General features: G+C 38.3%; 1 protein-coding gene across 8 annotated transcripts in view; it reads right to left on the bottom strand.

Annotated features, from left to right (window-relative positions):
* Window positions 1-48: 48 nt before the first annotated feature.
* The window catches only part of LOC127642964 (bromodomain-containing protein 3-like), a 23,548-nt gene continuing 7,463 nt past the window's right edge, over window positions 49-16,133 (bottom strand). Inside the window, exons 6-13 of one of the 8 annotated variants that reach the window (XM_052125442.1) lie at window positions 10,137-10,505; window positions 9,480-9,608; window positions 9,203-9,391; window positions 8,664-8,732; window positions 7,585-7,817; window positions 4,617-4,906; window positions 3,969-4,094; window positions 49-3,359 (exon numbers count right to left, since the gene is read on the bottom strand). In XM_052125442.1, coding sequence (XP_051981402.1) covers window positions 3,238-3,359; window positions 3,969-4,094; window positions 4,617-4,906; window positions 7,585-7,817; window positions 8,664-8,732; window positions 9,203-9,391; window positions 9,480-9,608; window positions 10,137-10,505 — 1,527 coding nt within the window. In that variant the 3' untranslated portion in view covers window positions 49-3,237. Of the gene's footprint in view, window positions 3,360-3,968; window positions 4,095-4,616; window positions 4,907-7,584; window positions 7,818-8,663; window positions 8,733-9,202; window positions 9,392-9,479; window positions 9,609-10,136; window positions 10,509-16,133 lie in introns of all 8 variants that reach the window. The other 7 variants (XM_052125440.1, XM_052125441.1, XM_052125445.1 and 4 more) reach the window with 7 other exon arrangements.

Raw genomic sequence — 16,133 nt, 5'->3', positions numbered from 1 at the left:
CGGAATATAACCGCATAAGTAGGCCTAACCCAATCCTAAGAGGCAGAGTTTAAATGTCAAAGTTTGTTTTCTCTTTAAAAAAAAAATAATAATAATAAAAGTGCATGATCGCATTCGTAAAATACTTTATTTAATTGCATAACTAAAAGTAGAATTAAATCTTGCTCAAGGAAGAGCTAGACAAATTGATTACAGTCTGTCGGAACCATCAAACTGCACTTAGTTTCAGTCGGTCTTGCATTCAAAACGGACGCCGTTGGTTGAGTTTGTGTAGCCGCTGTCCTATCTTGAATTTTCACACGAAAATTGTGAAAGGTTTATCAATTCTGGACAGCTGCCCGATTACACAGAAGACCGTGCTGTTTATTTGGCAACAGCTAGAGCTGGAAAAAGCGCCTCCAAACAACTAGGCCTACCTGAGCCGCAGTTGCATTTGTTTTAGCCATTATGGCAACCAAGGAGTTGTGATATGGGACAAAACGGAAAGACACTGACAGCACTGGACAGTCCCGAATGTGTGCTGTTATGTTGTAGTTTTTTTTTTGTCACGGATTATTCTCTTTTCACAAAGGGGAACTCATCTGATTGTTACTGTAAATCTGGCCACACGTCATTTTAATCTGGCATTTACATTGAGCTTCCAGAATAATGCATTGCAGTATTTATTTTTATTGACATTTGAAATGTGCCACAACACGATGGAAGAAGTGGCTTCCTTTTCAGTTGCCAAGAATCGAAAGACTTCAACTACCACTTTCCCCTCAATAAGCAGATTTAGGATTATGCACTATTTAAGGTCTACACAAATATAACTATAAACACAAGTACTCTAAAATGAATCTACCTAGGTAGTAAATAGACACCACTGTAGGTTTTTGTGATTTATTTATGAAAAATGAGCGGGCTCAGTGTCCAAATCTCAGATTAGTTTATACATCAGATATTACCATGTAAATCTGTCCCAAAACATACTTATCAACTTGCCGAACTTAACATTCATGTAGAGCTACCAATTTAAACGTTTTACTCCAAAGAATGATATTTACATGTTATAAACTGCTCAAAAAGTTTAAGAAATATATTGTAAATTGGCATGCAATACACAAATGTTTTTTTCTCTCATAAAAAAACCCCCTAAAATATTCAAACCCAAGACAGAATTGCCAAGTAGTGAATATACGTTTATATCTGTAATTATAGATCCTATGTATCTTTATATCTCTGTCTGCAACCTTTTCTCTTTGAAGAACCCCAGATTTACTTCTGCTGGAGGAATTGAGTAAATGAAGCTGTAACACAAATTAGTTATTTTAGAGACATGGTAAATTAGTCACAAATAAATGCGGAGATTGAACATGTAATGCAATACAGTGGTAATAATAAAAAAAAACAAATGCATCCTACATATAAGACTACCCTTTAAGTCATTTTACATAAAGATTGATGTTTTTTTGTGTTCTTTTGATAAAAGAAAAACCTATACATTGATTTCAACATGATTAGCTATACCAGACCCATTTTACTTTTAATACGCCAAATAAACTTAAGGCAAGACCACTTGTTAACTAAACTTAACAAGAACACAACCAATGAATTTAATGGGTTGAGATTTAAATTTGAGGCTCTGCATGACATTAATGCCACAAAACTTATGAGTGGCATTACTGCAGCCACAAAAAGAAAAACAACATCTAATACATACATTTTTTATAAAGATTATCAGTCATGGTCATTTCCAAATAAACTTTTCTGAATATATGACAAGAAAATAGCATGTTTTGTGAAGTGTTTAGGTACCTTTGAATGTTTGTACCTTTTGAATGTTTCAATACACCATTTGAGTGAAAAAAACATAAGTAAAATAAAAGTTATTACTAAAATTGAGAACATACATAAGTTGTAATACTTTGAACTAATAACAGCTACTGTCAAACACATCCTTCTGAAGTTTTATCTAGCACTGCTGATTGAAGTCTTCACAAAGGGAACTTCCCTGATTTTCTTTACCGAGGAATCCTCTCCGTGTTTCTACTTTCCAAAGAGAGCTATTATTTTTCATTTTGTTTCCCCATACAGGAGTTTTATAGAGGGTTGTTTATTCCAATGTGTTTATGAACGTCTGAATGCATTTTGCCATAATGGCCTTTCTGAATGTACTCAACCACTCTAAAATACCTGCAAATCATACAGACTGAACTTAATTCAAAACTTTGATTGTCCTATGAGTGGACATGATAAAAAATTAGGCATTTCTAGACAGAAAGTAGGAAAAGAGACACTTGCCTATATAAATATAAAGGACAAAACACAATCCAAATATAAAACAAACCAAAAAAAAAAAAAGTGTATAGTACAGATTAATAAACAAAATTCTACAACAAATACTGAGCTGAGAGCACCGGAAGTGAAAATGTACAGTGTTGGAATAGCTAAAATGACTGCAAACAATGCTTAAGCCTCTCAATACAAAGGATTTTATAACAATACTGACAACAGGGTCGACAGACACTGCCTAGTACTGCCTAGAGAGTTATGTTGAGTCAGATGTCTTACATTTAAACAGGTCAAGAAACATTTCTGTAAAGACAGCATGTTGAAACATGAGCGAGCGACTTTGTGCCTTTTTGGATAAAACAAAAATAAATAGATCCTTTTAAAAATGGTAACAGCAAAAGTATTATCATAGTCTGAAAAATTAATGTGGAATGAGTTAAAAAGTTCTACTAACATGACAATCACACCAGAGTTAAAAAGAGTTGATCAGGTTTTTTTTTTTCTTTTTTCGTTCAAACATTGAAATCTTGTGTAGCTACTCAATTAGTAAAATGCAGCCAGGCATTTGACAGTTTTTCCACTAATGAATGTTTTCAGTATGGATCTAACGAGCAGCAACCTGAACACAAACACACACACCCGTTTGTTTCACCTCCACAACTGACATATTTATAAAAAAAAAAAAAGAAAAAAAAAAGAAAAAAGTATTTTTGTCTTTTTTTTTCCTCTGGTGATACCAGCCATTTCCCTTTAAGGGCAATCAAAATAACCTTAAAACTATTGCCATTCTCCTCTTTGTCTGAGCCAGGAGCATTCTACAAACTATTTTAAAATATCCTCTGCTATCTGCAATGCTTCTAGCTCTTTATAAAACAGGCCTTCAGAGAGATAATATTCATGACAACACACACTACTCGTTAGAAAATAAGAGGAGTTTGAAGTACGTGACAAGCTGATGTGAGTTCAGTCTGAGTCACTGCTCTCCGAGCTGGAGCCACTGGAGCTGCTGCTGCCCGAATCAGAAGAACTGCTGCTGCCACTCAGCCGAGATGGCCCGCCCCCCTGCGCTGACCCCGCCTTCTCTGCTGGGAACAGAGAAGAGAAGTGATTGCGAGGTTCAATATACATGTTCAAAAACACTGAATATACACATTTTACACAAATTAATTTCGAGTAACTTAACAAAAGCCTATGTCCCTACATGGATAGATTTGAACCCTTAACAAACGCCCCAAGAACCTTACCCACACTTGCAATTGTGTATCATGACAAACGGAAGACATGCAGAAAGAAAGCAAAGAACTGATCTTGAAATGACAAAATACATTAAGTGCCCACCAAAGCAGCTGACATCAAGTCAGTGAAGTCAGTTAGTTACAGCACAAACAAACCACATTCATCAGATATTAGCTCCTTTTGCATTTTACATCATCTGTTACTCTTAATACAAATCCTATTTTTTCTTCAATGCATGAATAGCATATGAATGAAAGGCTAAAATGAAGGGCAAGCAGAAGCCCTTAAATCCAGTTAGTCAAATTAGTGAAGCACAAACCAAATTATATGTTGATGCAAAGGGAATACGTCAAAATAAAATCAAGCCTATCCTTATCTGCATTTTCTCATCCTGCCCTCTTAAATCCACCCCTTCTGGTCACCTGTCTGCTCACATCAGCACACTACCACATAGGTACCTTTTTTGGGTGGTTTCTTGTTGTGGTTCAGTTGTCCGCTCACGTCCTGTAGCCTCTTTTCTAACTCTTTCTTCTTTTCCTGAACCAGTTCCTCTTTAGACTTGGCACTCTTTTTCCCAGTGCCCGCTGCAGGAGACACACAGCGGCGACCAGTGAGTCACGGGTTGCCCTCAGAGCCCACCGCCGTGGCAACAAGCAGCAAAAAGCACTCTACTACACTAGTTTATAAACTCCAAAGTAGAAAATCTTTTATTAGCAGATGTAAGTGTACCGCAGTGTACATAATATTTAAGTGTACACTGTGGACAATTAAGGGGATTAATACACTATTTTGTTTTCACGGTGACATCATTTTGCGAAGATGAATCTATTGTATACTGATGTACTCAAACGCGTAAGGCTTCACTTGAAGGTTATTAATAATGAGAAAAGCACATGTAAGGTAATCCACCAAAAATCATGCAACACAGTGGAGAAGGTGAGTGCTCCCAGCTCAGAGGAGGAAATAGCACAGCCCATTTCAGCATTTAGAGCAAAATGACCAGGCAAGAGAATAGAGTTGCTTGTCTGTAGAATATTGAAATAAGCCTAAAATAGCATTTACAATCTGACAACACATCTTTGGTGAAATACAAGAAGGGCACTTACGTAAAGGTTTGCGTTGCTTTTTCTGTAAACAGGATTTGACGTATCGTTCAAGCTCACGCAATGTGGACGGCTTAAGCGTTTCGAAGTCGATTTCGATCTCGTCTGGGTTGGAGTCTCGGAGTGACGGCTCACGCGATTGGATGATGTGGACCACACGGCCCAGTTTCTCACCCGGCAACCGGTTGATATCCAAGCTGAGTTGTCGCTTCTCGTCGTAAGACATGGGAAGCGACTCCTCCTCGTCAGACTCATAGTTTACCGGGACAGGTTTGCCCCCCTTTTTCGGTTGCCTGTGTATTGGAGTTGAAGTTTGTACGTTGGTTGCTTAATAATCTTAGCTCCATACACAAAATGGAATTGGTAAATTGAGATTGAAAGATCCAAAATGTTTGTTACATCCAACAAATCAGGTGTTTATATCAGTAACACTTTACAATAAGGTTCCATTCGTTAACATTAGTTAATGTATTAGGTATCATGAACTAACAACCACATATATTTTTACAGCATTAATTAATCTTTGTTAATATTGGTTAATATAATACAATTGTGCATTGTTAGTTCATGCTAGTTCATAATGCATTAACTAATGTTAAAATGTACAACTTTTGATTTAAACAATTTATTAGTGCACTGTATGATGAAATTAACATGAACTAAAATTAACAAAAAACTGTTGCATTTAAATCTTCATAGTATAACTAAAATAAATTTTATTTAATTGCTTTTAGAAGAATTTGCTGTTTTAACTATGTACAGTTGAAGTCAAAAGTTTACATACACCATTTTCACAATTCCTTACATTTAATCATAGAAAACAATTCCTGTCTGAGAGAATTTATATTGAGCTTTTATATTCTTTCATCATATTCCCAGTGGGTCAGAGGTTTACATACACTTTGTTATTATTTGATAGCATTGCCTTTAAATTGTTTAACTTCGGTCAAATGTTTTGGGAAGCCTTCCACAAGCTTCTCACAATAAGTTGCTGGAATTTTGGCCCATTCCTCCAGACAGAACTGGTGTAACTGAGGTAGGTTTGTAGGCCTCACACACACTTTTTCAGTTCTGCCCACAAATTTTCTATCGGATTGAGGTCGGGGCTTTGTGATGACCACTCCAATACCTTGACTTTGTTGTCCTTAAGCCATTTTGCCACAACTTTGGATGTATGCTTGGGGTCATTGTCCATCTGAAAGACCCATTTGAGTCTTTTAGATGTTGCTTCAATATATCCACATCATTTTCCTTCCTCATGATGCCATCTATTTTGTGAAGTGCACCAGTCCCTCCTGCAGCAAAGCACCCCCACCACATGATGCCGCCACCCCCATGCTTTTTACTACAAACATAAAGATGGTAATTATAGCCAAACAGTTCAATTTTTGTTTCATCAGACCAGAGGACATTTCTCCAAAGAGTATAATCTTGTCCCCATGTGCACTTGCAAACTGTAGTCTGGCTTTTTTTAATGGTGGTTTTGGAGCAGTGTCTTCTTCCTTGCTGGGCAGCCTTTCAGGTTATGCCGATATAGGACTCGTTTTACTGTGGATGTAGATACTTGTCTACCTGTTTCCTCCAGCATTTTCACAAGGTTCGAACAAACTTCGTAAGTTTGAAGTAAGTTTGAAGCAGAAGAAATAGAAATAAACCTTGTGTAAATTGTCAGCTTTACGCCAAGTTAAAATGCTATTTCTAGCCATTTTACATGCACATGTTACCAGACACAATCATATTTTTTTATCAAGAAAATTCATGTTGGATCATAATTTCTTTTTTCTAGTAAGACCTTTGATATTAGGGCAAAAATTGTATTCTTATACTTGCGTACTGTTGTTTGTACAGATGAACGTGGTACCTTCAAGTATTTGGAAATTTCTCCCAAGGATGAACCAGACATGTGGATGTCCACAAGTGTTTTTTTTTCTGAGGTCTTGGCTGATTTAGTTAGATTTTCCAATGATGTCAAGCAAAGAGGCGATGAGTTTGAAGGTTGGCCTTAAAATACATCCACAGGTACACCTCCAATTGATGCCTATCAGAAACTAATTTTCTAAAGTCATGACATCATTTTCTGGAATTTTCCAAGCTGCTTAAAGGGACAATTAACTTGGTTAATGTAAACTTCTGACCCACTGGAATTGTGATATAGTCAATTAAAAGTGAAACAATCTGTCTGTAAACAATTGTTGGAAAATGTACTCGTGTCATGCACAAAGTAGATCTCATAAACAACTTGCCAAAACTATAGTTTGCTATAGTATCACGCGAGTAGCATTAGCCTCCGCATGCTGGGAGTCTCTGTGGAGCAATGCACAACGAGCCACGTGACAAGATGCACGGATTGTCTCAGAAGCGGAGCAACTGAGGCTTGCCGTCTGCCACCCAGATTGAGGTGAGTAAATGCACCACCACGAGGACCTATTAAGTAGTGGGAATTGGGCATTGCAAATTGGGGATAAAAATAAATAAATATATTATATATATATATATATATATATATATTTTATTTGACATGCCCAACATATTGGCCGTTCACTACCTATTTACAAAGGAAGTCTACTTCTATTGTACCTCCATTGTAAGTGCAAAATTGTCAACCTGTCAAAAGTTTATGTCTGCTTTTTCAAACTGAGGGGCAAGTCTAAAGTATTTTCTATGGTAATTGACTGTTTTAAGCTTGTGAGTTAACCTGTTTTAAGCTTGTGAGTTAAACCTGGAATATTACTTTAAATTGTATTGTATTACAAAACATATTAACATTAGTACACTGTATTACAATTAAACAAATATACTGTACTATAACATATTATATAGTATGCATGCTTAATATCAGCCATGTTTTCGGAAGCTCACTAGATTTCGACATTTGACCATTGAAATTCCCATATTGATCGACCACTAAAATCAGAAATAAAACCTACAAAATGCCATAGATTTAGTTTTAAACTCAGGAAAAGAAGCTTACCTTGTAGTGGATGTGCTGTTGGGTTTCCGCGCAGAGGTCTTTTTCTGCTGAGGGGGCTTAATCTGTTGTGACGACTTGGCCTTTTTTTCATCTTCTGCCTTGACCTTGATTTTGTCTTTGTCCTTCTCTTTGTCTTTTTTCTTCTTCTCTTTGTCTTTCTTCTCTTTCTTTTTCTTTGGTTTGCTTACAGGACCCTGTGACAGAGCGGCCAGCTGTTCATGAACAGCCTTCAGCTGAGGAGGAAGGTGAAGGAAATGGTTAGCAAGTGTTGGGGCATCGTTACTAAATGTTAAAGACTAGGATCTTAGCTGCATGTGCAAGGACGAATGATAGGACTGGTGATTGAGGGAAAAGTTTTTAGAGGATAATTAATTAAATTTGTGGCCTATACAAAATCACCCAATTTTTCATGGAAATTCTCTCCCCAGAAAAAAAGCCATTTGCAATGGACACTTATTTTGCACATCACTATTCTAGCCTTTAGATCTTTAGATTTTTTATTAACATGATGACCATAATGTAAAAAAAATTATATTTAAAGATGAAGGGTGTAATTCCTGTGCCATTAGCATCACCAATCAGAATAGGAAAAATAACAACAAGGTTTCCCACACCAAACCATAAGGTTGGTCCTACAAATGGCTTACTTTTACTTGTCTCTGCATATTAAGCTGGGATTTAAGATATTAGTATTTTAACACTGAAAACACATTAATATATTGGTCTTCAGCAATCTATTAAGAATTCCACAAAAACAACAACATTCTCGCAGTTGGAGCACCTTTAAAGGAAGAAAGAAGACTCTTTACATGATTTGAAAGCACTGGAGACCGCATCCCATTCAACAATTTAGATTCTCACTGATAAACATGTCAATCAATGTCATTGAAAAAGCAGAGAGTGAAACACAGCCAACAGATTAGCTGAGTGACAAAGCAAGCTCACTTGAGGAAGATGCCCAGCTCAAATACACCCCAAAAAGCACCACTTAACCCTCTACCGCTCAATTAAGAAGAGGCTACTAAAAAAAATGGAGGAGTTAGTGGGGTGGGGGACCGGGAAGTAAAAATATAATTCACCTGAAAACGTTTGGCACACCCGTTTTTTGTCCCCGCCCTGTTACCATTGGGGTGCTCCACAACGAATTGCTGGTAAAAAAGCCAAAGTGAAATCAGGGGACAATATAATCACTCTCAAATATGCATTTTAACGTTAGAATACTATAACAGACTACGTCACGATAAGAGCAGATTACTTACAATCAAATGACAATCACTTAGTGTGACACTGAGTGATACAGATTTAAGAAACAATCATCTTAAATCTAACAGCATGCAAGTCAACATATACCAAGATGCCAACACAAATTGGCAAAGAGGCGGTAGAGGGTTAAACTTTCAGTCCATGGTAAAAATGGGCAGTTATTCAGAGCTTGTCTAAAACATTAATAAGAGAGATTAAGAAAAAAGTCCAAACATTCCAAATGACTCTGACACAAGCAGTCAGAGCGATGAGGTGGTGAATGTGGGGGAGGGGGTGGGTGTGGCCTCTGCCGGTCTCTCCACCCTTGGTTTGGATCTTGGTCCTCAGTGGTGACACCAACCTGTTTGCCACTCACCTGTTCCTGCAGCTCGGCCAGCCTGGTGGCCCGCTCCTCCTCTGAATCCGAGCTGGAACTGGAAGAGTCTGCGCTGCTCTCACTGCTGCCGGTGCTCTTGCTCACCACCGCTGTGGCTGATACTGCATTAGGGGAGGACGGCTCAGCAGGTTCATCAGGCATCTTAGCAAATTTCATCTCAAACACATCCTGTAGGACACAACAAAATTGGATGGTGAGGTCTAAAGATTTATGAGTCATTTAGGGCCACAATGGCTCTCATTTTAAACGTTTGCACCTGTAGTTTTCTCGCCATGGCAACAACCTCGTGATCAGGAGGGTTGTACTTGTAACAATTTGAGAACATTAACCGAACATCTGCTGCAAAGCTTTGGGCATCTTGGTATTCTCGGCCATCCATCTTTTTCTGAAATATAGGCATGGTATAAAATATTTTAGTTTGAAAGATATATAATGCAATTTTAAGACTGGGCATCAAATAATTTTTAGCCTGATTCACATGTACAAAGAAATAAATGACAATTAACCATCATATCAGGATTCCTAACCTATGTTGACCAACAAATTTCCATTACCTTTCCAGTCGTTCTTGATTACTTGATTTTTTTACTATTTTGATTCATTCCGAATCAATGATAATGAAACGTTTAGATCAAATAATTGAAAAGAACTGACCCAAAAGAACCACTATGTCTTGCAAGCAAGTTTTACTCTACACATGCTCCACATGAAAGTAATATTTAGCTGAGGAAATATTTTTATAGCACAGCAAAACTAGAAAAATGAATGTACACTATAAAGCTTTATATGACTCTTCCAGGCCTATAAAACTTATCCATATCATAAATTAAATCAAGGAAAAGTTCCCATTCTTTATAAATACTTGAAATAACGAAGGACGTTTGTCTTTGCAAGGTGAAATCTCAGGTCATACTTTGACAGTGCTAAGGTCCATTGGTTGCTTGATGATTTCATGATAGTCATGAAGCTCCAGGGCTTCTGCATCAACAGGCTTGTAGAAGGGCCAGGCATAAGCTGCATGTTTCTTGGAAAGCATCTCTTTGAGGATAATGTCACAGTATTTGAGATGATCATTGAGTTTGTTTTTCTTGTTGCCTTGCTGTTGGACGTCCCCATCTTCCAGGTCCTTTTTGGGAGGTTTGATGGGTCGACCAGTGCTCTCTCGTCTGGAAATGACTTTACTGTGTTTGGACTCCAACATTGCAGTGGGAGACTCACTTCTGCTGGCATTGATTGCACAGGTTGTGGGCGTGGTGGTGTCTGCTTTCCGCTTCACCCCTTTCTTCTGAGGAAAATGACATCATGCATGTGTGTTAGAACAAACATAACTGAAATAGGGATTTGCAAAATTACATATTTTTTAAATTGACTAACCACTGGGTTGCCAGAAAAACTAGTCTGTCTTAAAGTAATATTCCAGGTTCAATGCATGTTAAGCTCAATCGACAGCATTTATTGAAATATCGATTACCACAAAAATGTAATTTGACTTGCCCCTCCTTTAAAAAAAAAAAAAAAGCAGAAATCTGGGTTACAGTGAAGCACTTATGATGGAAGTGAATGGGGGCCAATTTTTGATCATTAAAATACTTCTGAAAACTTATAGCCACAAAGACATAAACAATATGATAAACATGATTTTAGTGTGATAAAATCACTTACTAACTTTTTCTGTGTAAAGTTATAGCCTATTTTACAACTGCTTTGTCATGATGATGTAATGTCAACAAACCCTAAAACGACTGTAACATGATGATTTAAACAACTTAACAGCTCAAATACTACATGAGTTTTAACAGAAGAATTAATGTAAGTGCTTTCATAAAATTATAAGCTTCACATTTCTACCTTTTAAACCCTCCAAAATTGGCCCCATTCACTTCCATTGTTAGTGCCTCACTGTAACTCGATTTTTGCTTTTCTTTAAGAAAAGGAGGGGCAAGTCAAATGGTGTGAATATTCCTTTAAGGAAGACCTGATTTATTAGGCTGGTTTAGGGTCACCGATCAGACATGTTTTTTGAAAGTCTATTTTAAGTCAGTAGTTTACATACACTTAGGTTGAAGTCATTAAAACGTATTTTTTAACTACTCCACAGAATTCATATTAACAAACTATGGTTTTGGTAAGTAATTTAGTACATCTACTTTGTGCATCACATGAGTAATGTTTCCAACAATCATTTACAGACAACTGCCTGAAGGTACCACGTTCATCTGTACAAACAATAGTACGCAAGTATAAACACAATGGGCCATGCAGCCACTATACCGCTGAGGAAGGAGATGCATTTGGTCTCCTGGATATGAACGTAGTTTGGTGTGAAGTGTAAATCAATCCCAGAACAACAGCAAAGGACCTTGTGAAGATGCTGGAGGAAACAGTAAAACAAGTCCTATTTCGACATAACCTGAAAGGCTACTCAGCAAGGAAGCCACTGCTCCAAAACTGCCATAAAAAGCCAGACTACAGTTTGCAAGTGCACATGGGGACAAAGATATGAAGAAAATTTACTCTGGTCTATCCATTCATCCATCCATCCATCTATCTTCAACCGCTTATCCGAAGTCGGGTCGCGGGGGCAGCAGATCCAGCAGGGGGCCCAAAACTTCCCTATCCCAAGCCACATTAACCAGATTTGACTGGGTTTTCCCCCGAGGCCTCTTCAAAGATGGATGTGCCTGAAACACCACCCTAGGGAGGCGCCCAGGGGGCATCCTAACCAGATGCCCAAACCACCTCAACCGGCTCCTTTCGATGCAAAGGAGCAGCGGCTCTACTCCAAGCTCCACACAGATGACTGAGCTCCTCACCCTATCTCTAAGGTAGAAGCCCGCCACCCTTCTGAGGAAACACATTTTGGCAGCTTGTACTTGCGACCTAGTTCTTTCGGTCATGACCCAGCCTGCATGACCATAGGTGAGGGTAGATCGAGAGCTTTGCCTTCCACCTCTCTTTTCGATAGAGCGAGTGCAATACCGTCCCCGCTGCCCCGATTCTCCGGCCAACCTCCCACTCCATTGTCCCCTCACTCGTGAACAAGACCCCGAGGTACCTGACCTCCTTCACTTGGGGCAATACCTCCTTCCCTACACAGAGTATGCACTCCATCGGTTTCCTGCTGAGAACCATGGCCTCAGATTTAGAGGAGCTAATCCTCATCCCAGCCGCTTCACACTCGACTGCCAAGTGATCCAGTGAGGGCTGAAGGTCACGGGCCGATGATGACATGAAGACCACATCATCTGCAAAAAGCAGCGATGAGATCCCCAGCCCACCAAATCGCACCCCTTCCCCACCCCGACTACGCCTCGATATTTTGGCCATGAATATCACAAACAGGATTGGTGACAAAGCGCAGCCCTGGCGGAGACCAACCCCCACATGGAACGCAACCGACTTCGTGCCGAGGACCCAGATACAGCTCTCGCTTTGGACGTACAGGGATTGGATCGCCCTAAGAAGGGATCCCCCACCTCGTACTCCCGCAGCACCTCCCACAGTATCTCCCGGGGGACCCGGTTATACGCCTCCTCCAGATCCACAAAACACATGTAGACCGGATGGGCATACCCCCAGGCCCCCTCCAGGATCCTTGCGAGAGTAAAGATCTGGTCCATCGTTCCATGGCCAGGACGGAACCCACATTGTTCCTCTTCAATCTGAGGTTCAACAATCGGCCAAACCCTCCTCTCCAGCACCTTGGAGTAAACTTTAAACATTTACTCTGGTCTAATGAAACAAAAAACTAACTGTTTGGCCATAATGACCATCGTTATGTTTGGAGGAAAAAGGGTGAGGCTTGCAAGCTGAAGAACACATCCCAACTGTTAAGCATGGGGGTGGCAGCATCATGTTGTGGGGGTGCTTTGCTGCAGGAGGGACTGGTGAACTTCACAAAATAGATGGCATCATGAGGAAGGAAAATTATGTGGATATATTGAAGCAACATCTCAAGACATCAGCCAGGAACATGAAGCTCAGTCACAAATGGGCCTTCGTAATAGGGAAATGACCCCAAGCATACCTCCCAAGTTGTGGCAAAATGGCTTACGAACAGCAAAGTCAAGGTATTGGAGTGGCCATCAAAAGCCCCAACCTCAATCTGAAAAAAGCGTGTGCGAGTCCTACAAACCTGACTCACCAGTTACACCAGTTCTGTCTGGAGGAATGGGCCAAAATTCCAGCAACTTATTGTGAGAAGCTTGTGGAAGGCTACACAAACAGTTTGACCCAAGTTAAACAATTTAAAGGCAATGCTATCAAATACTAACAAAGTGAATGTACATTTCTGAGCCACTGGCAATGTGATGAAAGATATAAAAGCTGAAATAAATCATCACAATTATTCTGACATTTCACAATCTTAAGATAAATTATTGATCCTAACTGACCCAAGACAGGGAATGTTTTCTGCGCTTAAATGTAAGGAATTGTGAAAAACTGAGTTGAAATGTTTTTGGCTAAGGTGTACGCAAACTCATGACTTCAACTAAATATGGATGATTAGTGCAGCCCTTCAATAGGGTAAATGACACAAATTAAAAGAGCTGTTGGAAAAAATAATTTCAGCGATGCATCTCGATCATTACTCAAACGATTCTGATGACTGTTTGGAGACCAGCTGTATCAAACAAAATGATAATTTGTGCCCGAATGAAACTACGATCCCGAAATTCTTTGACAAACCCACGCACATAGCAACGGGAGAGTTTATTTGTGATAAGAAGCCACCAAACAACATGCAAAGGCGAGCTCGTACCCATAATTGCACTAATTTGCCCTCAACGGGGGAAAGCACAGAAGAAAATAATGACGAGGCAGCGGTTCGGGAGATGTTGATGTTTTCATTTACCCCCCCCCTTCTCTACTCTTGCACGCTCTCCATTTCATTGGCTTTTGTCATTGCTGGTCACTCGTTAGTCATTACAGTGCGCACACCTGATGATAAATGTTTTATCTTCTACTCGCAAAGCAAACAGATAGAACAGGGCATACGGGACTTGAAACATTTCTGAAGCAACAACTGCGCTATTTTAACCACTACTATCACCCGTGCTGGTGAGGAGAGGAGAAACTGATAGCTGCACTCTCATAGAAGCAGATATATCTCTCATCCTGGACCAGCAACTTCCATTTGTGCTTACAAATGAAAATGAATAGCATAATTAATTTTAAATAATAATGAAATACTATTAAATGACTTCCAATGCTTAAACATTTAAATAATAATATAATCAGTTGAAGTAATAGTACTCAGTGCGTTTTAATGGAGAACTAATATTTCTTTGTGCTTCTAAGAGATTTTTTATAAGGTTCTAAAGAAAGAAACTGAAAAACTGAGATACTCTTAAACTATAGAACCATTTAATCTCGTTGATGTTCCATGTTTTGTTCACAGCTCATACTGAATGTAAAAGGCCAGTTTATGTAATGTGACTCTTTCTGATTTTTAAAACAGCTGTTAAATAAAAATCTGAAAGGAAAAAACGTGTAAAAAATGTATTTTGAAGAAAGATATTAAAGGACAAGATGCATCGAGAACCATTTTATAATCGAATCGTTACCCTTTGAATCGTAATCGAATCGTGAGGCCAGTTCACACCTCTAAAAATTCAATAAACTAAAATAGGATGAACAACATATGCAACATGTCAAAACTACTCACAACTACAAGAGACCTGCAAATTATGCAATTAGCCCTTTTTACAGACTGTGATGACACATTTCCACCTTAATTTAGCAGTGTAAATCTATCAAACGTTTTTATAATTTCAATGATTTAAATGTACATTTATAACATTATTATTTTTCTTTTTTTTTGCTGTTGGAGCAAATAGGAATTAAAAAATATATATTGCTATGGCCTCCAATGTATCTCTATTACAGAATACCTTGTTAATGTTTACTTCGACATTCCACACCTGAAAATATGAATGCAGCAAAAGTAGTCTTTTGATGGCTTCAGCAGTTGTGGTTTTAAGAAGATAGTGCTTTAGAGGCTATGAAATTAGAGATGCAACTTTACAGAGAGGTTGTTTTTTGCATGCTGACAGTCTTACAGCTACTTTTAACCACTGTTAGCACGCTAAAGCACAGCATACCGTCAGCACGCTAAAACCCCCAGCTCTAAAGAAAAACTGCAGCTCTAAATTCATGCCATTTAAAGGGGTCGTGACATCAGGAATCTAATTTTCCTTTATATTTTGACATTTAAAGGTCATTGTACTATAAAAACATTAGGGCTGGGTATCGATACGGATTTCCTAATTCAATTTGATCCTGATTCACAAGCTCTCGATTTGATTCATATGGGAATATTTCATTTCCCTTTTGCTTACATATTAAATAAATTATTTCCTAGATAATGCTGTGAATTATACAGAGGACCTTCTAACTAGGTACAATATGAAAATATAAATTTTACTAATTATATTTATTAGTTTTACATCATTTTGGTCACATACAAATCAATGTATTTTAATTAATAAATATGAAATTATATTGCATATATTATATAATATTTTCTTACATTTTTATTGTTTCATTTGTACTATTTACAGGTATTTACATTGATTTCTTAAACATGTGCTACAAACCGATATTCCGGAACTTCTGTAAGAGCGTCTTTAAATGACCGCATGTTGATGAGAGAGAATCGAATGGCTTTATCTCATCTCTGCTATGCCCGATTACAATTAAACATTTCTTTTTTTGTTGATTTTGATAAACAACTGACTGTAAAGTATAGAAAGAGTATTAAAAGAGTCATTATTCAATTAAAAATCAGTTGCATGGGTTTTTTTCTTGAGACACAGTGAACAACTTTTACATTCAACACGCAGTGAAAGGATCTTGCTGCAGAATACTCCACCACTATACCACAATTACTGGTGAGTCAAATCTAAAC

Source organism: Xyrauchen texanus, chromosome 4 (genome assembly GCF_025860055.1).
Source record: "Xyrauchen texanus isolate HMW12.3.18 chromosome 4, RBS_HiC_50CHRs, whole genome shotgun sequence".
Taxonomy (NCBI): Eukaryota; Metazoa; Chordata; class Actinopteri; order Cypriniformes; family Catostomidae; genus Xyrauchen; species Xyrauchen texanus.
This window is presented reverse-complemented; position numbering and strand designations above follow the sequence as displayed.